The 24284-nt window shown below is 42.8% G+C and overlaps 1 protein-coding gene across 1 annotated transcript; it reads left to right on the top strand.

Moving 5' to 3' along the window:
• The first annotated feature begins 748 nt into the window (after window positions 1–748).
• On the top strand, window positions 749–23381 carry LOC135873795 (prostatic acid phosphatase-like). The gene is made up of 10 exons (XM_065398411.1): window positions 749–862; window positions 7814–7909; window positions 9071–9157; window positions 10215–10367; window positions 13672–13770; window positions 16439–16543; window positions 17366–17498; window positions 21421–21503; window positions 22508–22614; window positions 23201–23381. The coding sequence occupies exons 1-10, from the start codon at window positions 749–751 to the stop codon at window positions 23379–23381; spliced, it is 1158 nt and encodes a 385-aa protein (XP_065254483.1).
• Window positions 23382–24284: the final 903 nt, after the last annotated feature.

Genomic DNA, 24284 nt, shown 5'->3' with positions numbered 1-24284 from the left:
CTGCACATGCATCTAGGAGGTTATTGTACAGTTGTTGGGAACAGGGTAGTTTTAATATATTTTAGTTTTTGTTTATATTATTTTTAAAACGTAGCTTGACATGGTCGTGGGAAGTTGAGTTAGAGTGTAGGAGGAGAATGGTGCAGGAATGGAAGAAGGGCTTAAAATAGTGGTGAAGGGGGAGGAGAGGTGACTGGGAGGGAGCAAAGGGAAACTAAGGATTGCCCTTCTCCTAGTCCAATGCTTATTCCTCCAGGCCGTACTGCCTCCTGTAAAGTGTCCAAGAACTGAAAAATATAGACAAAGCAGAGATGCAAAAATATGGAAATCTGGTTATTTATGGAATGATGACCCCCTTATTTTTAACCCCTCCCCCCAAATCACCTGGGAAAAAACAAAACCACACTATTGTCAACCCCAAATGTTCAAAACTCATGAGGCAGGCTCACCAAAAATCATGAGATTGGTCTTAAAATCATGAGAGTTAGTAAAAATAATAGATTTGGCATTCTTTTTACTTGCCTTCTGGCAACACTGAATTAGGTTAAAAAGAATGTAAACAGCAACCTGGAAAGAAAATGATTTAAAAGGATAGATGTGTTACATAATCACCCCCAAGTTTCTCCTGCATTTGAAATGCACAGGAAGCAGATCCACCCCTTTTGTCCTTTTGAAAGTACAGCTTCACTTCAGGTTGATAAACCTGAAGAGCTACTGTAGCTACAAAGCTTTTCCAGCTGCTGCCAGGATGGGAACGACACGGCTTCCATGCAGGTCCAGGAGTTTTTGCTTCGCTTTTAGTCTTTTCCTCATTCTGCTTCACCAAACTGCTGCAGAAAGAACGCTGAAATGTGTGGTTGCCGTAAGTAGATGGCCTTTTCATTTAATCGCTGGTAATGATTTTAGTATGGTGTTCCTTGAATTGATAAAAATGTAAGATTTCAACCCCTCTTTGTACAGATTCCACAAGGAAAGAAATATTGTAGGCATTTCTATGTACCTACAATCAAACCTTAAAGCAGGGGTCGGCAACGTTCGGCACGCGGCTCGCTAGGGTAAGCACCCTGGCGGGCCGGGCCAGTTTTATTTACCTGCTGACGCGGCAGGTTCAGCTGATCGCGGCCCCCACTGGCCGCGGTTCACCGTCCCGGGCCAATGGGGGCGGCGAGAAGTGGCGCGGGTGAGCGATGTGCTGGCCGTGGCTTCCCGCCGCCCCCACTGGCCCAGGACGGCGAACCGCGGCCAGTGGGGGCCGCGATCGGCCGAACCTGCCGCGTCAGCAGGTAGATAAAACTGGCCCGGCCCGCCAGGGTGCTTACCCTGGCGAGCCGCGTGCCGAACGTTGCTGACCCCTGGCTTAAAGGCTCATCTTAACGAAGATAAAATAAGTCAAATTGTAAAGATTTTTTTACAAGATAAAAGAACCCCCAAGATGTATGGTTAAAGCACATGAACGGCAGTCAAGAGATTGGGGTTCTATCCTTGTCTGTCCCTCCCATCCTTTGTGTGCCCATGTCAATCTCTATGTGCCTCAGTTTTCCCATCTGTAGAATTGAGGATACTTGCTTAGCTCATAGGTGTTTCAAAGGTAAATTCAAATGGAAGGCATGCTAGAAATGCATGTATTTTATTTCTTATGACAGCTGAATTGGCCTAGCAGCATGCAGAGGCATATGAAGCTTCATTTATACAGTGTTGTGGTGTACATGCTGCATTAACTAGGATGAATTTGGAAACTGGCTGCAACAATTTTTCATGGCTTATTTCTAGTTTTAAAGTCTATAGAATGACAATATAATATCCATTTCCCCTCAACAGATTTGGGGAGGCTTTCCCCCAATGGATCTGGAATTTCAATAGTATGTTTTGAAGCTGGCCCTTTATATCTTTCTTTTTAGATATATATACGGGTGGCAGTGATAAAGAAGATTCAGTTTAAAGTGTTGTTTCCAATATTGAATCCTAGGCATTGGAATTATTGTTTGTAACAAGAAACTCTGTTATCCAAACATTCTTATACCTTCCACAGTTCCCAATGAGCACTTACTGATCCATGTAGAGAAAACAGTATGACCTATTGTGTGCTTACTCTACTGTCTTTGCCAAAGAAAGAAAATCTGTGATATTTCTTATGTCTCTATTGGCTGACGTTAGTAGGAGAACCATTTGGCTCATGGGCCAGAACGTCTTATTCTACTCCCATTGACTTCAGTGGGAATCTCAAAGGGAGATGGATCAGGCACCAGGCAAAGAAGAGATCCAAGTTCTATTTTCAGCAACATGTTCAAAATCTGTCCCATTCATTAGTGCATGTATATAGGAATATCTTAAGAGTATGAAAGTGAGTGAAAGGGCACTGAATGCATAGGTGGCATCAGGCAGATGGCATATCTGGAGAATGGAACTCTCCAAAGCAGTGGTTCTCAAACGTATTGATCAGGCCCCCCTTCTTTGTGTCTGTAGTCGTTTATGTCCCTGCACCCCACCCCCCCAAGTACATATAGCACCACCCAGCTCTGAAGGCAGAGCAGAGAGCAGCGGCTGCTGGCCAGGCATCCAGCTCTGAAGGCAGTGCACACCAGCAGCAACACAGAAGGGTGGCAACATAGGTGTGGGAAGTAGAGGTGTGGGGGTGCTGCAGCACCCCTAGGTTTTGCATATGCAGGGTCCTGGCTGTCGGCCCCGTGTCTGGGGCTCTGCTTCTGGCCTTGTACCCAGGACTCCTCTCCTGGCCCCGACCTCCGCACCCAACCCCAGCTGTGGCCTCAGCCTTGGCCCCCTTACCCCGTCCGTGTCCCCCCTCCCAAAGCCATGGCCCTGCTCCCAACCCCAGCTGTAGGGGTGGCTGAGGAGTGTGGACAGGGGTAAGGGGGGCACAGCTCAGCACTCCCACTCAGGCCCTCTCAGAGGTCCAGAGAGGCCCGGGCCACTTCCAGCTTTTGAGGCCGCTACCCATAATAAATATAAAAAATGACGACACATGAAAATAAAATAAGGCACCAAAAAAAGAGTGAGACATAATTTGAATATTTTTTATTTAACAAATGCTTTTCTAGCCTTTGTCTGTGCAAATGCACTAATTATTGAGGAAAAAATCTATCTTTCATGCAATATCACAATTGATATTAAGCATGGCAAGCCCATTCAAATGCTCTTGTCCCATAGTTGAACGGTGCTAGTTCTTTACCTGCTTCAACACGTTGAAGGTGCTTTCACCTGAAGCCACTGATGCAGGCAAACTGACAAAAATACACAATGCAATTGTGATATTAGGAAACACCCCAGAGTCCAAGTTTGAGTATTTCTTGAAGCAATTCCTTTGAGGCGCCCTTTAAGCTTGAGGCCCAGGCCAAATGGCCCTCCTGGCCCCCCCTCTGATTGGCCCTGCCCCCACTCTAAAAACTGTTCCAGAGCCACTGGGTGGCAATGTGAAAAGTGATATTCATCAATATCACTTTTCACAGCAGACTTAGGTCTGGTCTACACTAACCCCCAAATTCGAACTAAGGTACGCAACTTCAGCTACGTGAATAACGTAGCTGAAGTCGACATACCTTAGTTCGAACTTACCGCGGTTCAGACGCGGTCCACACGCGGCAGGCAGGCTCCCCGTCGACTCCGCGGTACTCCTCTCGCCGAGCTGGAGTACCGCAGTCGACGGCGAGCGCTTCCGGGATCGATTTATCGCGTCCAGACCAGACGCGATAAATCGAACCCGGAAGTTCGATTGCCAGCTGTCAAACTACCGCGGTAGTGTAGACCTGGCCATAGAGTCCCGTTGCCACCCTTATTTTTGCGCTGCTGCTGCTACCACAACGCTGGCAGCTGGAGCCCCACCACCTCCATGTGATGGATGGGGGGGAAGAAGATCCCAAGGCTGCCTTCGGTGAGGGATTGAGGCGTGGGGTGGGGAAGAAGAGGCTGGGGCTCCAGCTGTCAGCCCCAGGCTGCCAGGACTCCAGCTGTTCCCTTTATCCCCACCTCCTGGATGTGCATGGCCCTTCTGCATGAGCCCCAGCTAATCGTGACTGACAGCCAGAGCTCTTCCCCCCCACACACCCCCAAGAAAAGGATACAGCTCGCACCTCCCTTGACACTTTCTCATGCCTTGGGAGGCCCGCCCCATAGTTTGAGGACCACTACTCTAAAGCAACTTAAGCTTGAGCTGAATAGGTGTAACTATGTTCTACAAATTGATGTCCTGGCCCAATTTATTAACTGAGAGTTCTGCAGAGCCATTCATAGGAGGTGCTCACTTTCTTGGAGAATCAAGTCCTTAATATCTAAGAACCACCTCTTTACCTCTATTCCATTCACTTTCTCCCACCCACTAAAAAAGAACATAGTACTCCATTTATTTCTAGGATAGCATACACCATTTTATTTATTTATTTCCTTACTTACAATAATTGCTATTCCAGAGAATTTTCATGTAAATTCTCCTCCTTTTCAGATAAAGGCTAAATTATTCTAGTATTTCAGTTACTCTTTAGCTGGTTGAGCAATCAGCTATACAATTTCTATAGATCTGGGTCTTACCACCAGAGTATATTTCCCCTTCCCTGGCACAGCTTCACTGGATGGAATTCTTATCTTTTAAGTGTTGTCTCCTGGGCTCACTGATTTGAGTTTGAATGATGTACTGAAATGATGTGCCGAAATGGAAACCATTTTCACCCCTTTCTTTTTCTTATTACTTTTCCCTCCTAGCAGCAACTCACAGCATAAAGCACCCCTGCAGTGGTAAACAAGACAAATGTTTCCCTTTCTTACTTTCAAGACTTTGCCACTTTCTGAAAAGCTGCCAAGCTTTCTCCAGCTGACTTTCACCTTTGCGCTGACTCTGCACTTTGTGCTTTACAGACCACTAGTTCTTTTCACTGAACAGGAATAATTTAAGCCATTTTATCAAAATGCTATTTTGACTTTCTTTCTGATGTGTAAACTTTAACCTCCACTGGAGCTGTTGTGCAGGGCCCTGATGCTGAATGTCAAATGCGATCTGGTAGAAAAAATGGGAAATATCTAGCAGAATCCCATTAGCTAGAAATGAACTTCTAAGACATTGCATCTATAAATCACAGATTCATAGAACCATATAGTCCCCACCCATGGATCTAGGAAAGAAGTCACTCGCCCAAAAGGTGAGTCATTTCTGAGAAGCTGAAGTTGCACCAAATCCTCGCAGTTGTAACACAGGATAGACAGCATTGGAGAAGAGGCAGAGGGGTGTGGCACACAGGCAAAATGGAGTTACATAAAGTTTATGCTATGCAGTGATCTTTAGATGAAGACATACAAACCAAGGTCTTTTCTGCTTTGTGTGGACTTAAAGAAGCCACGGAACTTTTCAGACGAGGGTAAATCCCTCCTCTTCTGAAAAAGGTTTCTTTAATCTACACCGAACAGAAAGGACACTGGTTTATATGTTTTCATCTTAAAAACTCCACCGCACATTCCCGCTCTTTACCCACCCAGACAGAGCTACAATGCTGTTTTACTCAGCACCATAAATGTTCTTGAAGGAGAGAACTTTGAACTGAAGAGTGTGCAAGAAGTTATGTTGCATACAGAGTTCAGGATGCTGAGTGCTACTATTACAAATCTACCATGATTTTAGTGACTTGCTACTAGTTAACAAATAAGGCACGCTTCTGTATCAAGGGCTCGAGTCAACAGTCATTGAAGTCTATGGAAGTCTTTCTACTGACTTCAATGGGAGTTGGTCTGGGCTTAAAATTAGGAAAAAAATGTCTTGCTATGAAGTTATATTTTCAGTTGCATGCAAATTACATAGCTGCCTTTTAATTGGGAATTTAATCTTCATTCTTAGCAAAGCCATCAGCTTCTCCAAAAGAGCAAATTAATCCCACAAGAGACCTGTGGTATGTCAACATGACAAATACTTGGCCAAAGAAACAAACGACTTTTCTTCCCCATCCCCCCAGCAGAAATGCAAGTGTCCCACATTCCTTCCCACCCTGTCCACTTGATTCAATCATCAGGGAACACAGCTCTTTACTTAATTATCTTGATCATTAGAGGTACCCTGAGAAGGGATTAAAAACACTGTTTTAAGATTTTAAATCAGTAACAAAAAAGTGTGGAATTAAAAATTACATATAGATATGAAACATTATATTGAAAATCAGATTCTCCTTTGCTTACATCCCAACACCAGAGTTCAGGAATTTAGGGTTCTGTGTTTCTTCTGCAACATTTATTCACAACATTAGCACCTTACAGAAAGCTTCCTTATACTGCTTTAGGTATTAGTCGGGACATCTACTCTAGCAAGATGAACTCTGAATTGGTAAAAATACAATTACATTCACCTTAAAGGATTGGCAGCTTTTCTTTATTTTTAACACTCACCTTACCACCTGGTGTTTGTGGATATTGGTCTAGAGGGCTACCAGGAAGGGTGGGCATGGTAATTGGCACTTTTAGGGGAGTGATTAAAAGCTGCATGCTTTAGGTTACCATCTGTAAAGTGAATATAAATAATAATAATACACCTCACAGCAGGTACTGGGGGACTTACTTAATATTTGTAAATTTTTGTGAGTTTCTGGGATGAAAGGTGCAGTAGCAGTGGAAAGTATTATTTATAATGAAGCTGTTTGCAAAATCAAATTGCTTTGTGGAAGTGTGATGCATTTATTCTCAAAGAAGCATCCAGTCCATAGTACTGCAAAGGCAAAGTCAGGGAATGAGTCTGAGATTATTTTAAATGGGGTACAGGATAAAATGGGGGGGGGGGTTGGTGGAGGGCATTTTTGTGACCCTACAGTATGAGCAAGTTGGCAAAGGAAATTCAGAGTTATTCAGAGCTATTTAGAACAGAATATGTAGGGCTGGCACTTTCTTTGTACACTGGAATAAAAAGACCACAAAAGCAATCATATATGCCCTCTGATGCATGACTCATGTCACCACTTGCCTTGCATGTGCATGCACAGTAGCTCATGTGTTCTGCTTATCAGAGGGACCAAACTCTCAGGGTAAAATCCTGGTCCCATTGAAGTTAATAGCAAAACTCCCAATGACTTCAAAGGGCCAGGATTTCACTCCAAGTCCACCCAAAATCTAGGTAGGTACCTTCTTAAATCAATCAGATTTACATGGCATACCAGTCATTTCAGACATATGTAAGGGCAAAAAATTCAATACCCCCTGTTTTCAGGGTTAATGGAAACAAATTCTTGAATTCAAACTTTTAAGAACAGTCCTGTCATCTGAGGTGACCAAAACAGGAAGTAACATTGAGATAACGTATATTAGTATCTAGATCCAATGGAGCCAGATTGTGCCTTGCCCTTATGCAAGAGTGTGTGTGGGGGGGAGGGGGAATAGCAGTCAGTAGATATTTACTAATATCAGTAGGTATTTACTATTTACTTAGCCAAAGCTAAGAACCTAAATCCATATTTAGGCCCCTGAATCAGTGGTCTGGTTTTCAGATGTGAGTATTCTCAAGTCAATCAGGCCACTTGTTTAGGTGCCTAAATATGGCTTTGGACGCCTACCTCTTGCATTCAGGTTTCAAAATTTTGGCCAATATACTTTTATGTCCTATGTGGGAAAAATCATCAGACTGTTCCCATTCACAGTTCAGTGGGTACCACAATGATACCTCAATATCTTAATATATACTTCAATCAGACTTGATGGGTTGACCGGTGTTTCTGCAGACTCTCCAGTTCTTTGGATTGCCCAAGAGGTGCTAGGACTAAAATGATATGCTTGTCTTCCAGACAAGTAAAAAGGAAACTCAAAGGGAATTAATTCAGTCTTTGATTCATCTCACTAGATTTTTCGACATGGTGACCGAACCCCAATTGAAAACTTTCCAACTGGTCTACACAATGAAAGCGAATGGCCACAGGGATTTGGACAGCTTACCAAGGTTTGTTGGCTTTTCACAGAAATGAGAACATTAATGCAATAAAAATTATGCAGGTTTCTGATCTGTGACTGACAAAATATTAGCAACTAACCAGGTAGGTGTAATTCATAAATTAAACCTTTAGTGCAGTGATATTTCACCAGTAGGTGTTAAATTCCATCTGGCTCTTTATAGGTAGAGATGTGACTCAGCCTGGGGGGAAGGTATTGCACACCTTCCTGATGATGTGGCTGTATTCAGATAAGAGGCAATTTAAATTAAAAAAAAATACATAATCATGCTGATTAGACCTGTATTTGTGTTGGCAATCCATTTAAGATAAGAAAAAACTTCTTTGTCTTAGCATGTAGAAAGCTGCTCTAATTTATTTTCATTAATAATTTTGAAATGTTCCATTCATTATTTTTTATTCTAAGTATGTGAAATTCTTTTGTGGATCTCTGAGACTCCAGTTCAATAAAAGTGCTTGTTTGGCTGCTAAAGGTTAAGGGATCCTACCCACAGTCTTGGAGAGATCTAATAGAACAGATAGAATACCACTCCAAAACATGCTGCTGTTACACCAAAACAAGATGGCAGAATGTAATTAAAGGGATGAGAGTCAAGCTACAAACTCAGGAGTCAGATCAATAATTTAGTAACAGTGAGTTACTATGAATAAGCCAATCATTTTCTTCATAAGTATTTGAATCAAATAAACAAACACACTCATTTGGCACTAACTGACCACTCAACTTACTGGGCATGATTCTCCTCACACACACCCTACAGTGTAAATCAGGAATAACTCTGCTGAAGTCAGTGGAGTTACATCAGTATGAAAGCTCTAAGTGAGAGTAGAATCAGGCCCAATGTCTCTCACAGGCCCAATGTCTCTCACAGACACAATGTCTCTCACATAAACTATGACTTAACTATTAACACCCTCAATATCTTAGAAAGTATAGTGTCCTAGTGTACTGATACTAGTTTATGGATATAAGTGAACGTTCCCGTTGAAAAACAAGATGTAAACATGCACAAAGCATACAATATGGCATAAAAATGGTTAATGATCTCTTGAAAAATTCACTGAAGACAGAAGGAAGAGTGGAAAGAAAAGCTGTATTAAAGTTCACAACCACCTTAAACTGACACTCACCTGTACTGCTGTCCACACAGATTGGAATGCAGCAGGAATATGAGCTTGGACAGTACATGCGGAAAAGATACTCAAACTTCTTGAATGCCACATATAACCGGCATGAGGTAAGCATCAGAATTTGTGTGAAGGAAAGTTCTCTTGCAACATTGGACTGTGAGATTTGTACTACTGGGTCAAAAAAAACCCCACCATATTAAAGCAAGAGATAAGGTTAACAACATTTCAGCATTTTTGAAAATAAGGCCACTTAATTAGATGCATAAATATAAATTAAGGAACCTAACGTTAAGCACCTAAATTTGAAAATTCTGGCCATAGAGCACATCATATAAAGGGTTAACAGAATTTCAGAAAGTCACAAGAGAGGGAGGGAAACTGCATTACAGTCCCACATTTCCCTAAAATCCTGCCCCACTGGGCTAATGGATGAGGCTGAAGATGAGAAATGCTCTAAGCATGGCTGAAAAGGCTGATACTCGGATGATATCCTAATCAGGGGCCTGTTAGCTGAGAAAACTCTTATTGCGAAAAATGTATATAATGGAAGTAATAGGGTATACTGTGAACTATGATGGGCAGGGGAATGAAGGCAGCACCAGCAAACACCATGTGTAAACTGTCAACCTTGCCCCAGAAATGGCACACACAAGTAATTTAAAACACATCTTAAACATACAAACCTATACACAGGGGTGCTGGAACAATTTTTCTAGTGGGGGTGCTGAGATCCATTGAACCAAACTGTATACCCTGTATATAATAGAAACCACTTCAAGCCAGGGGGTGCTGCAGTACCTCCCGCGCCTTTAGTTCCAGCTCCTATGCCGATACATGCTTGAATCTCAGAGGAACGGATAAATGATTTTTTAATCTAGATTTTAATGCTTATTCATAATTTTTTCAGTGTTTAGATTCCAAGGTAAAAGGTGCCGTAGAGAAATTCCATTTAGACTGATGAAGTAGATTCCTAGAAACAGGACTTAAGTGTGACTTAAGTGGTGCACAAATCTACTGCTAGCCCTCTGCACAAGGGTGAATTTCACCTTTTGTGATTTATGCAAAACAGGAGAAAGGAAAAGAGGGAAGCATGGAATGGGAATTTGGATAAAATTGCCCTCTTGTTAATTATTAGGAAAAAAATATTTGTCATTTTACTTTCAGATTTTCATTCAAAGCACAGATTACGATCGAACCATTATGAGCGCTCAGGTATATCTCGCCGGACTCTTTCCCCCAGTGGGCAACCAGATCTGGAATCCCCAGATCCTTTGGCAACCCATCCCATTTCGCACTGTGCCACTATCAAAAGACCATGTGAGTACCAATTGGGAACTTTCCACCTCTGATCAGATTTTTCAGTAGGAACACAAATTAGGAGATGAGAAAATATCATTCCTCTCAACATGTTCAATCCAACACCTTCGATAGCTGGTGGTCTATAAATACATGCAGTCATGCAGGCCCAACCATAACTGTTGCATGAAAGTCTACAGGGGCTGAACAGCTGACATGCATTCCTCATCACCATCTCCTCCACAGGGAAGCTCTGATGTTATCCTGTCAGGAGTGAAGCTGAGGAAGTTCCACTAAAATCTTTTCATGGGGGCAGGTTCTTTCTTTCAGACAGACAGACAGACCTTTAAGGTGGTTTCAAGTTTAAATGTGCTTTGTACTCTTCCCTGCCTGACAGGTTTGCTCCTGAGGTCAGCCAAGGAGAGACGTTTACATCAAAACTGAAACGATCTCTCTGTGGTTATTACTAATTTATATTGCAGTAGCACCCAGGGGCCTCAGTTATAGATTGGAGCCCCATTGTGCTAGGTGCTGTATAAACACATAATTGAAAGACAGACCCAACCCTGAGAAGCATACAGCCCAAGTGAACGTATCTAACAAATGACAGGGCAGGTAGAAGCTATGGCATAAACAACTCTTCCTGACTGACTCAGGTACAGATCTGTCAGCCGAGGGGGCTGCTGCAACGAGGCACTGTGCAGGCCAAAGATTTAACAAGAACAAAAGCTGCGGAGAGCAGGGACAGAAAGGGCTTCATTCCTCATGCTATCTACAGTACTTTGAGGAAATAGAAACAAGAAACAATAAAACCACCACACACCACGTCATCAGAGGATGGGCCACTGTCATTAGGCCACCATGCCTGTCTGCTCCAGAGATGTTCATGAGCACTACTCCATTCTAAAGCCATGTGTGAAAGTGAGATGTGCGTCAAGGAAACTGGATGAGACCCAGCTTGAACCTTCACTCTGTCCTCCAATGAAGCAAGAGGAAGGGAGGTTTGCAGGTGGGAAGGGCTTGAAAGAGGTTTTGATAAGCATCAGACCTGTCAGATGTTTATCCAAACCAAAACCTCCAAACTCTCTGAGTCACCACTTTAAAGGGAAAGGGAGCTGTGGGAGGAGACAAGGTCATTTGCATGAGTGCTCTTCTTCCCTGTCAGGTCTGCAACTTTCCCAGGTGTGGGAATTAAAGTTTAATTACAATGACTTCCTGGAGCAACTTGAAGTTTCTGCTGAATAGGCCAACCACCTGTAAGCCAGGAACTCTGTCTTCCCGAGCCTTCCATGTCTAGATGTCTGTGGGTATTTTCAAGCCCCAAACAACACAGACTGGGAAATCAAGGCAAAGTATCATATAGTAATAAACCTGATCACAGATTATTTTCTTGGCCTATTGTGATCCATTAAGAACTGACAGTTAGCAGCACTGTGTACTACTTAATGAAACCAAAGAGAATGGCTTAAGTAATAACACCCAAAGGGTGGTAATTAAGCAAAAGGAATGTTTGTTATTGTGCAATTCCAAAGCCTCCCAACGTAGCCTTGAACCTCCAAGGTGTGCCGCTATTACAGAAGAACACGCACTCTGGAGGTCATGCAATATTTCCAATTTAAAATGTTAACTCCTCTCTGCTAGCATCTGCTCCAGCCTCTGTATTGACACTTCAGTGAGGAAGGACCATTACAGGGGGAAGCACTGGAGGTGCATTCTGCCCAATTTACCCAGAGTGAAATTCACATTAGGTCAGAGAAGGCCAATACAAGACATGCAACACTTAAGTCCCTCTTAAGCCATCAAAGCTGGGCTTAAGCAGGAATTAAGTGATACATGCGTTGTGCAGATTCTCTGAATAAGGATGAATTTCACACATGGTGAATTAAGCAGTAATGAAGCTATTACATAGGCACCCTTTCTATATTTAGGAGCACAATTCACTTCTGTCTCTTGTTTATTCCCAAGAATACTTAACGGTAAAACAGGTACCATGTTATTGTGGTTCCACTGAAACAATGCCATATTTTACACACGAATCTGAGAGCAGGATTTGGACAAAGAAATCAAACTTTCAGCAGTGTAATATGCAGGTTCCAGTGCTGGGCTGTATTTGGTGTGACTCAGGAGTTGAGAAGTGGGGAAAAAGTAGTTTCAACCACCTTTACACACTGGATCCTGGGAAATGGGCCAGTTCTCAGAGCAGTTCTAAGATATACACAGCGGCTTAAGAGGGTCATTCTGACAGCTAGAGATCAGCTAGATTAACAGCTTCCTGGACATGCCAGCAAAATCTTCCACTGCCCAAATTCACCAAGTATATGAACAACTTGCACCAATGGATTGGCACAAAGCAGCTGCAGCATGCCCATGAATCTGATCCACAACGGTTAGACACCCCAATGATAGATGAAGCTAAGTTGGGTTAAATAGATAGTCACAATGGTCCAGATCCACCAAGGTATTTAGGTGCCTAAACCCCAGACTGTTTAAGTACTTATCCACAATGGAACACTCACTGGACAAAAGAGAGAGAGAGAGAGAGAGAGAAAGAGAGAGAGATGCTGTAGGTCAGTGGTTAGGGCACCACCTAGGAGGTGAGAAATTCCAGGTCCAGTCCCCATGCTCCAATCACTCTTTCATTATTTAGCCATAGTTATTTAGCAACAGCTTCCACAGGAGAAACTGAAGAAGCCCTAAATCAGAATATCCCATAGCTCAGGGGTTGGAGGGTGGAGACCCCAGATCATATCTTTTCTCCCTCTCTGGCAGAGAGGGGGAAGTTGAACCTGGGTCTCACAGATCCCAGGTGAGTGCTCTAACCACTGGACAAAAAGCTATAAGGTGGGCACCCCCTCCTCTGGCTGTTGTGTGTGGAGCAAGGCAGGCGCCTAACTCAATGTCTCAAGAAGTAGCTTAAGTACTTCAGCTGCCTGACTCCATGTGGCTGATTCCTATTCATGGATTGCTAAGCAAAGATACGCGCCTCCCTTCAGCCTGGACTTAGGTACCTAACTCTGAGAGAGACGGCCAGTGCTTAGCACACATCCCTGGCATCAGCAACTGCCATTGGCTAGCTTGGGCAGCTCCCCACCTAGCCATGCTGGCTTTTGTGGATCACAGTCTAAGGAGCCTACCTCTCCCCTTCATTGGATAGGGAGCTTAGACCCCTTTCTTAGGCTTTGTGGATCCCAGTGTTGTTCCTGTTATTTCCTAGGCACCTAAAAGTTAGGCGCTGTGATGCCCAACTTTGCAACACCTAAGTTCCTGTGTGGATCCCATTCAAAGTGCCTGACCACATGACAAGTTTAACTTTTTTTTATTTCAGATTCTGCACTTTCCTTCTTCTAACTGTCCATGTTTTGATGAACTTCAGAATGAAACCCTGACATCATGGCAATTTCAAAACAAGTTGCAACCCTATATGGTAAAACAAAAAGGAAAGACTGTAAACTTAAGGGATTGTAACATTGGATTGTTTCCATTTACTGAAATGCTGTTATTGTCTCCTGAGGAACAACAGCCTCTTAAAATAAAATTACCACAAGACAGGCTAATATTACTATAAAAATATTAATATACTTGTACACTGAAAAGTCTCAAATATATATTTAAACTTGAGTTTTATTTTAATTTTAATTTTTAGATGTGAATGTATCACTAACTAGCTCAGGCTATTTTGAGTTATATTTAATTTGTGCTAAATAGTCTAATGAGACTGAAAATATTCCGGAGGCAGCAATTTCCTGCACTACAGTGTAGCACAGAACCAATCATACAGATGTGATTACTCTGCTGAAACTGAGGAGAAATAAAGACCTCAGGATGTGACTGTTGCAATGCAAAACCAATGTAAAAACATCTCAAGCATTTCTCCTTGTGCAAGTTTCATTACAATGCTATTTATTTGCATCCTCTCACCCAAAGTTGAGCAGTGTTTCTGCTTTGGCCTTGACACACATCTTCACCCAAATACCCCCCAACTTTTCCTGCTACAGCCTCTGTAAGCCTAGCAATAAGTAAATAGGGTGAACAGGCCTTGAACAACAGCACAGTCTATGGAGTAGCCACTGCTACATTGGGTAGCCTGCTGAAGCAGTGCCTAGTTGTGCTGCCTCAGTGTCACTAGGCAGTTCCTGCTTCTTCCTTGTTTTATGGGGGAAAGCAAGCTGTGCCCGACTTTTACCTTGTGCAGCTTACTTCCCACTCTGCACCAACTGCTGTGCTGGCCAGCTTCACCCATTCCCACAGCCACCCTCTGCAGGAGCACAGAGCAAGGGAACCAGTTGTGAAACCCTTACTCACACGAATAAGTGCACAGTAAGGCCTGGTCTAAAATAGGAATTTACTTTCATATGGCTACATCTCTCATGGATGAGACAAAGCCTGCCCCTCCCCCCCCCCCCCCCCCACACACACACACCCACTCAGCTATACCAACTATATAATTACTATAGAATTCTTCCATCGACCTCGTGCTGGTCTATACCAAGGGTTAGATCAGTATAGCTAGATCTCTGGGGGGTTGGATTTTTCACATGCCTGAGAGACATATAGACCAGGCCTACCATGAGCAGGGCTTCACAAATGGTCTCTGGAAATGGTGCATAAATAGGTTATTGCAAAAAAGATAAGGAAGGCAGAGCCCTGCATAACCTCAGGCAGTTTCAGGCCCCTCGGGGTTAGAAGGAAAGACAACTCTCACAAACATTACATTGCGGGTACCTTTTTTTTTTTTTATAAAGTCAAATTGATATAAATCATTCACAAGGAGCGAAGGACATAGTGGGGCTTCCATATTTCACATTCATTTCACTCCAATGTAATTCTGCTTAATTTTCACAGGACTGGTAGTCAAGGACTGTGGTTCTCAAACTGGCTGCCATTCTGGTAGTCCAGAGGCAAGGTGCAGGATTGCTCAGTTTTTGAAAGATTTTTCCAAAGTCAGTGCTAGAGGTCACCTGGCTGCCAGCTAGAGTGTACACATTCTGGTGACATTTAGATGGCGTCTCGTATGATTCATTTAATTATCAGAACCCCAAAGCTGATATAGTTTTTCAGGCTGTTTCAAAGAACTGATCCTCTTCCTGGATTGAAAATCCCACATTCGCTACATTCTTTGCCCCATACATTGCAACCTTACAGCAATATGTAATGATGTTTTGTCACAAGGACAGAAGCTGCAAATGCATGAACCAATATTGTAAAATACACATATTAAACAGTGATGGGAGAATCCTAGAGTTTTCAAGAAGCAACTTAAACTTTGGATGCTTATCCAACCCCACCAAACTGCTCAACTGCTCATACACAAACAACCCTCCCCCATTAAGAGGCCTCAGCCCCCGCAAACTGTTGTCTTCTGTGGGAGAGAGAAGGCTGGTGGTCTGCTATACTCACCAGAGTGACTCGGAGCAAATAGCAGGTCTTGTCTCCTCTCCTCACCACCATCTTCATGGGGCAGCTGGCAAGCCTGGTTCCCTTTCTGGCATCTTTGTGAAACATCTCTCCCATCCCAACATTGCCCTTTTCCAGTCATCCAGGCAGTTTCCCTCTTCCTGTCCCTACATAATTTGTTTTTCTCTCTTCCTTCTTTCCTGAATTCTTCCTCTGGTCTTTGTTCCCATTCCATCCCGTAGGTTCTCCACCTCCCTCCTGCCTTGGGGTTTCCATTTCCTTTTTCCCTTGTTCCTCTCTTCCGCTTCCCCTTCCCCCAGTGCCTTCTCTCTCTTTATTCACTTCCCCAAGGGAGCTCCCATTTTGGAAGGTTCACTTGAAGAGGTGAGTGAGGTTGCACCCTCTCCTTGGGGTGAAGTACTCAAGGCAGGGAGAGAAGAAGCAGCAAGTGAAGGCTTCCAATGAAGAATAGCAAGGATGAGCAAAAGGCAGTCACAGAAACCGAAAGAGCAGTAGCATCTAGGGGCCACGAGTGAGAACTGCAACAACAAAAAACCCTCATTGGGACTATTCACATGTGTAAAGTTAAGCACGCGTGTAAGAGTTTGCAGGATCAGGGCCTATGAGTCCACATGAACATGTATCTGAGTGTATTGAGGCATTCATTGTGTATGCTTCCTTTTGTTTTTGTCTTTCAGGGTGTTTTAAAAACTATGGCAGCTAACACAGGATATGACCTGGACACACTCAAACAACTGAATAAGTTCAAAGCCTGGAATACATACGATACTCTGCTTTGTGAGGTATTTAAAAGAGAAAGCGAGAGGGAGACTAATCCAGAAGATCTGATTCAGCTAAACACAGCAATTTGGTTTCAACCAAACAGTAATGACTGATCTTCTGTTCTGTCCTGAGCTTGGTTTCTTTTCAGCACCATTTGAAGAATGGTGAATGATAATGAAGCATAATTTAGTGCATTAGAAAAGGACATTCTCAAAGCATAGTTTACAATTTAGAAAACTAATCTTCATTCATCCCTGTTATTTATCATCCCTTTAAAACAGGACACTAAAATCCATCTCCCCATATTATTTCCCTTTCTGTACAACCCAGTGAGTTACTGTAGTTACTCAAGCATGCTGAGAAGCTCATCATGATTTTTGCTAATAGAAAAAAAGTATTTTCTTTAGAACAACTCCTTATAACTATAGAAATACTTAGCTGGAAGCTGAAAATAAGCGGTAGCAGCATTGTCTAGTGGTTAGAACAGGGAACTGGGAGTCAGGAAATGAGAGTTCCCCACTATGAGCTAGATTATGCCTTGCAGATCCAGTGGTAGAGAAGGGGCAGGAGTGAGTTGGCCAGGCGGGACATGCCAAACCCGCACACTAGCAGAAACCAAGATGGAAAGCGACTGCAGTAAGAGAAAGAATTACATTTCCATTGGGGCCCCAATGGAACTTCCCTAAAAGGGTGTATCGGGGGAGATGCCAGGAAATGAAGCCACACGATGAAGGAACTGGGAGAAAGCCACAGGGAGTCCAAAGGCAACAGTGTAAGGGTGGGCTGGGGGAAAAGAAAATGAATGGGAGAAAAATAATGTTCATTTTCCTTTTTTACTATAGAGTATTCACAATTATACTCTCCCTAAATGGGCTTCTCCAGATATAATGAAGAAGATGAAGGAGCTGGCAGCATTGTCCTTACAGTCACTCTTTGGGATATACAAAACAAAAGACAAATCACGACTACAGGGAGGTAAATAAAATATTACACAGCACTGAAAAGGAAGAAGCTGATACTATATGTCAAATCAAGTCTCCTTACTCATGCAAAGCTCCTTGTTAAAATGGCACTACGATGTGTTTCTAAATATACCTGGACACAGTAATAAACATTTTAAAATGTATTTTGAACACTGGTATTTGCATGATCCCTGGGATGTCCTAAATGTACATTTCCTGAATGTAGAAATGCCTTTAGTTACCCTAGTCCAAATTTAAGAGATGGTTGCAGAAATCCTAGGATAAGATTCAAGGCCATTCTGACCTGAGCCTGACATAGAATCATAGGACTGGAAGGAACCTTGAGAGGTCATCTAATCCAGTCCCTCTGCCTCATGGCAGGACTAAGTATTATCTAGACCATCCCTGACAGCTGTTTGTCTAAACAGCTCTTAAAAATCCCCAATGATGGAGATTCCACAACCTTCCTAGACAATTTATTCCAGTGCTTAACCACCCTGACAGTTAGGAAGTTTTTCCTGATGTCCAACCTAAACCTCCCTTGATGCAATTTAAGCCCATTGCTTCTTCTCCTATACTCAGAGGTTAAGAAAAACATTTTTCTCCCTCCTCCTTGTAACCACCTTTTACGTAATTGTTATGTTCCCCCTCAGCCTTCTCTTTTCCAAACTAAACAAACCCAATTTTTTCAATCTTCCCTCATAGGTCATGTTTTCTAGACCTTTAATCATTTTTGTCACTCTTCTCTTGACTTTCTCCAATTTATCCACATCTTTGCTGAAATGTGACACTCAGAACTGGACACAATATGCCAGTTGACTCCTAATCAGCACAGAGCAGAAGAATTACTTCTCGTGTCTTGCTTACAACACTCCTGCTAATACATCCCAGAATAATGTTCACTTTTTTTGCAACAGGGTTACACTGTTGACTCATATTTAGCTTCTGGTCCACTATGACCCCCAGATCCTTTTCCACAGTACTCCTTCCTAGGCAGTCATTTCCCATTTTTTATGCGTGCAATTGATTGTTCTTTCCTAAATGGAGTACTTTGCATTTGTCCTTATTGAATTTCATCTTATTTACTTCAGACCATTTCTCCAGTTCACTCTGAATTTTAATCCTATCCTCCAAAGCACTTGCAACCCCTCCCAGCTTGGTATCATCCGCAAACATTATAAGTGTACTCTCTATGCCATTATCTAAATCATTGATGAAGATATTGAACAGAACTAGACCCAGAACTGATCCCTGTGGGACCCCACTTGTTATGCCCTTCCAGCATGACTGTGAACCACTGATAACTACTCTCTGGGAACGGTTTTCAAACCAGTTTTTCACCCACCTTATAGTAGCTCCATCAAGGTTGCATTTCCCTAGTTTGTTTATGAGAAGGTCATGTGAGACAGTATCAAAAGCTTTACTAAAGTCAAGATATACCATGTCTACCACTTTCCCCCCTATCCACAAGGCTTGTTACTCTGTCAAAGAAAGCTATCAGGTTGGTTTGACAGCATTTGTTCTTGACAAATCCATGCTGATTGTTACTGATCACCTTATTATCTTCTAGATGTTTTCAATTTGATAGCTTAATTATTTGCTCCATTATCTTTCAGGGTACAGAAGTTAAGCTGACTGGTCTTTAATTCCCCAAGGTCTCCTTATTTCCCTTTTTATAGATTGGCACTACATTTGCCCTTTTCCAGTCTTCTGGAATCTTTCCCATCTTCCATCATTTTTCAAAGATAATTGCTAATGGCTCCGATATCTCCTCAGTCAGCTCCTTGAGTATTCTAGGATGCATTTCATCAGGCCCTGGCGACTTGAAGACATCTAATTTGTCTAATTTTTAACTTGCTCTTTCCCTATTTTAGCCTCTTCTGATCCTACCTCATTTTTCACTGGTATTCACCATGTTAGACATCCAATCACTACCAACCTTCTCGGTGAAAACTGAAACAAAGAAGTCATTAAGCACCGTTGCCATTTCCACATTTTCTGTTATTTTCCCTCTCTCATTGAGTAATGGGCCAACACTGTCCTTGGTCTTCCTCTTGCTTCTAATGTATTTGTAGAATGTTTTCTTGTTACCCTTTATGTCTCTAGCTAGTTAGATCTCGTTTTGTGCTTTGGCCTTTCTAATTTTGTCCCTACATACTTGTGTTATTTGTTTATATTCATCCTCTGTAATTTGACCTAGTTTTCACTTTTTGTAGGACTCTTTTTTGATTTTTAGATCATTGAAGGTCTCCTGGGTAAGCCAGGGTAGTCTTTTGCTCTGGTGTCCTTAATGGTGGCTCTTTGAAAAACTGCCAACTATCTTCAATTGTTTTTCCCCTTAGACTTTCTTCCCATGGGATCTTACCTACCAACTCCCTGAGTTTGCTAAATTCGGCCTTCTTGAAATCCATTGTCTTTATTTTGCTGTTCTCCCTCCTACCATTCCTTAGAATCTGAACTCTATCATTTCATGATCACTTTCACCCAAGCTGCCTTCCACTTTCAAATTCTCAACCAGTTCCTCCCTATTTGTCAAAATCACATCTGGAACAGCCTTTCCCCTAGTAGCTTTCTCCACCATCTGAAATAAAAAATTGTGTCCAATACATTCCAAGAATTTATTGGATAATCTGTGCCCTGCTGTGTTATTTTCCCAACAAATGTCTGAGTAATTGAAATCCCCCATCACCACCAAATTCTGTGCTTTGGATTATTTTGTTAGTTGTTTAAAAAAGCCTCATCCACCTCTTCTTCCTGGTTAGGTGGTCTGTAGTAGACCCCTACCATGCCATCACCTTGTTTTTTACCCCTTTTATACTTACCCAGAGACTTTCAACAAGTCTGTCTCCTATTTCCAGCTCAACCTCAGTCCAAGTGTATCCTTTTTTAATATATAAGGTAGCACCTTTTCCCTTTTTTCCCCTGCCTGTCCTTCCTGAGCAAGCTGTACCCTTTTATACCAATATTCCAGTCATGTGTATTAGCCCACCAGGTTTCTGTGATGCCAACTATGTCATAGTTGTATTTATTTACTAGTATTTAAATGAATGACAGCAGCCTAGTCCAGGTTTAGGTTCTATTTGTCCAACATTAAATCTAATTGTTTATTGAGCTTTGATTTGTTTTCTCTCATTTAATGTTAACCTTGGAAACACCTTCATGGTGACCTCACTGAGGCCCAGATATAAACCTGCCCCCAAGCAGCTCCGGGCACAGCTGATGATAGGGGATTCAGAGTCCTTGGTAGCCCTCTCATCTTGGGTCTGGTTCTACATTGGTTCCCACCATAGAGTAAATTAGAAGAGCCTCAAGCCAGCTCTAAACTCCACTGCCTGACAGCTGGCCCCCAAGGCTCTAGCAGGCAGGGATTGACAAACTGCAGGGACACCTCAGCCACATCCCTTCTCCCTGGCCAAGCCCCTATGCTGGGAGCAGGAAAGGGAATGGTGTAGGTGCCACTAGAAGGATTCCTCCATTGGCTGGTTCTGCTGGCTTTAGGACACTTTTGTTCTGGGAGAACAGCACAAAAGTGCCCTAGGCTAAAAAGACTCAAGAACCAAGCCTTGAGGGAAAAGGCAACAGTCAGAATTTATGGCAAGTGAATAGTTGAAATATTTCTCTTACACGCAGCTGTTAATAGAAGGAAATGTCATCGAGAAAAAGGCAGCGCAGCCTAACTTAAGGGGCAGGCCTTGTAACCCTGATTCTCAGCGTATTCTAGCCTAAGTTCTAATGCTCCTGTTTCTCAAACTACCCTGGGTTAAACATTTTTTTTTTCATTTCTGTAATGTCCACTGTCAAGCTCTAAATTCCATGTGAACTAAAAATGAATTACAGATCTTCCTGTTTAATACCTGGGATCTTTGCGTTTGGGCTTCCAGCTGAATACACCTTATTCATCAACATCCTCATTGCTCTTCTCCATCTTCTTTAAGGTGTCCTGGTGAATGCTATTCTAAAAAGCATCAAAAACGCAACTCAACCATCAAACAAGAGAAAATTTCTGATCTTTTCTGCAGTGAGTAACTTTATTTTTCCTAAATGTTGGATTGATATGTTTACTAGTGGGAATTCAACAGAATGGGCTTCATTTGACTTGTACTAGGAGCAAATGCAGGGAAGAAATTATAAGCAATGTTACCAATGTATTTTGATGCAACAACTTTCCAGTGTTAAAACAAAAAGGTTACATTCCTGCTACAAGTTAAGAAAAGCAATGATATGATACAATTGGACTCAACACACTGAATGGAACTTTGTATTTTTGCAACATGTGCAACAAACAAAAACATAGGATTTACTCCTCATCTTCAGCCAACCTGTGCTTGGCAAAGGCAGCTTTACTCTCCACTAATCCCAATTCTAAGACTTGGCCCCCAGTGCAACATAGAGCAACGTCAGGGCTTCTCTAAGAGGTATCCTGATGCAACAAACCACCAAGGTGCTGTTCTACTAGCAGGGGATCACTGGAATATAGCTGCACTTCAACCACATCTCACACACGTAATCTATAGTTCTGCTGGCTATGCCAGTTATATGCCACCTGGAGATTCCCCTAGTTTAAGTCATCTTTACAGCCACTTTGTGCTGCTGGCTTGGTGCAAATGGGCTTTATGAGATCTATATTTTTCATTTTAACATATTGTAACCAAATTCATGCTTGGTGTAACTCAATTTATTTATCTGTTGCAATTTATAAAGTATCTATGGTTCTAGACCCTGTATAGTGATTAAAATACAACAATTAGAGTGGTATATAAACAAGCTCAGTAAACATACAAACAAGAGACATACTCTAGGGAAAGATTTGGATTCCTTCCTCCCCCCTTCAACACCCTGCCATGGGTTTTCCTGCAAAAGGGGCAATGGGTTTTTCAAAAATAAAAAACAAAGACTATAACTGGGGTTTTACTTTAATATCCCTTCCTATAACTAAAAAAGGTTGTTGGAGGAAGGGGCAGCAAAACCCCACTTAAAAGCAACTACTGTATTACATGTGAGCATTATTTTTCTTTTTTATAGCATGACACCACAATTGGTGCCCTTCAGATGGCGCTCAATATTTTCAATGGAAAACTGCCATCGTACAGTGCTTGCCAGTTTTTTGAACTCTACCAAGAAAACAGTGGGCAAGTATCTTGACACATCTGCAGCAAGCAAATGTGTTTTGCTTTCAGATACCAATTCATTAATGCCTTAGATTACTTTTGAGAGAAAAGCATCCTCATGAAATATAATTATATTTTAAATGAATTTTACTGAGCAGTCCTATTCACAATGTTGCATTAAATGCATTCAAAACTAATAATTGACTGAAATATGAGAGAGAGAGAGAGAGAGAGAGAGAGAGAGAAAACACACTTAAGATTAGTGGTGGGAATTAAGTGAATGGATAAATGTGACTGCTTCCCTAAATGGTAGTGGTAGTTTTCAAGCTACCCCTTAAAGCTTATCACAGTCAAACATCCTTACATAGGGTCTGGTTCTGTTTTCATTTAATTAAATATTTCAAAAGGGCCTGCTGACATGACCTGTGACTTTAGCAGTGACATGACTGTTCTAAGGAGCACTGAGCTTTGGGTGTCTTTGCCAAGGTCTCTATTCCTGAAGAATTTGTTCTACAATAATTTCCATTAACAAAGGCTGTGTCTCTGAAGAGGAAATCTCAGATATAAAGATCTAATCTTTCTTTTTCTTCCGGGCGCTGCAAATCAGGCACTACAGCATTGAAATGTACTTTCGGAATGACTCCTCGACGGATCCTTATCCACTCAGGCTGCCAGGCTGCACGCATCCTTGTCCACTTGAGAAGTTTGCTAAGTTGGTCTCTCCTATCATAGTGGAAGACTGGTCAAAAGAATGTGGAAAGTGTCAGGTGAGGGATTCCCAGAGTTGAGGAAGCAGATCCCAGCCACACACCTCTGCACAAACACCAATCCCCTGCCCCCTAGGGGGTCAGAGTTCATGTCTGGATCAAGCACCATGCTTAACAACAGAACAACACTTATCTAACCCAGGCAAAGCCAGGAGTAGACCCAAGGCAAGATGTCTGGTTTGAGATAACAGACCTCCTCACCTCGATACAGCACAGAGCCCCTGTCCCCATATCTGGCTAGACACACACAGACTCTGCCCCACGCCCATGCAACCCCCACCCCCGGTCAGTACAACCTCTCTGCATGCTGGTGCTGGTCTGCGTTGTGAGCTCAAACTGGTGGGTGTTGCTGTGTGGTCTCAGCTGACCTGTCAGCTCCAGGCTGTGTCTGTAAGAGTCCCCCTGTGCAAGCACCAATGCAGCTGTACTGACTGTCCTCCAAGGAGCTCCCTAGTTCAGACTCTGTCTCTGCCCCAGCTCAGGCTTGCTGCTTCTGCTGGCTGCTGCTCTTTCTTTGTTCTCTCCGCAAATCTTCCCCGGCTGATTTCTCCCCATCCCCCCACCATCAACCCATTAGTTTAAGCCCTCCCAGGTGGTCTGTAGTGTCCTTGTTTTGGAGTGGCATTCCCCTCCCCACTCCCCAAGCCACACAGGTTTGTGCAGAGTAGCAGGGAGGGGGGAAAGAGGGGATAAAGGAAGGGGAAAGGGCTCTTTACCCAGTCCCACACCAGTCACCACATAAACACACCTGTCCCCAGGTACCAGGCATGCCCCGTGGCTTGGCCACCCTCGGCATTACTGTATCAGTTGGGTAGGAGGTTGAACCTCCCATTCAATCTTTGAGAATGTCAGAGCGTCACAATACTCCCACCTCCCTGTTCTGCTCCTCACCTGTGATGGGGCCAGATTTGGGTGCCTCTTCCA

Source organism: Emys orbicularis, chromosome 2 (genome assembly GCF_028017835.1).
Source record: "Emys orbicularis isolate rEmyOrb1 chromosome 2, rEmyOrb1.hap1, whole genome shotgun sequence".
NCBI classification, from domain to species: domain Eukaryota; kingdom Metazoa; phylum Chordata; order Testudines; family Emydidae; genus Emys; species Emys orbicularis.
Note: the sequence above shows the minus strand (reverse complement) of the source record. Positions and strands in the feature narration are given on the sequence as shown.

Coding starts and splice junctions, on each gene's coding strand:
- LOC135873795 (XM_065398411.1), top strand. CDS start 749: ATGGGAACGACACGGCTTCCATGCAGGTCCAGGAGTTTTTGCTTCGCT. Junction 7,910..9,070: donor GATTTGGACAGCTTACCAAG/GTTTGTTGGCTT, acceptor CTGTCCACACAG/ATTGGAATGCAGCAGGAATA. Junction 16,544..17,365: donor ACGATACTCTGCTTTGTGAG/GTATTTAAAAGA, acceptor TTTTTACTATAG/AGTATTCACAATTATACTCT.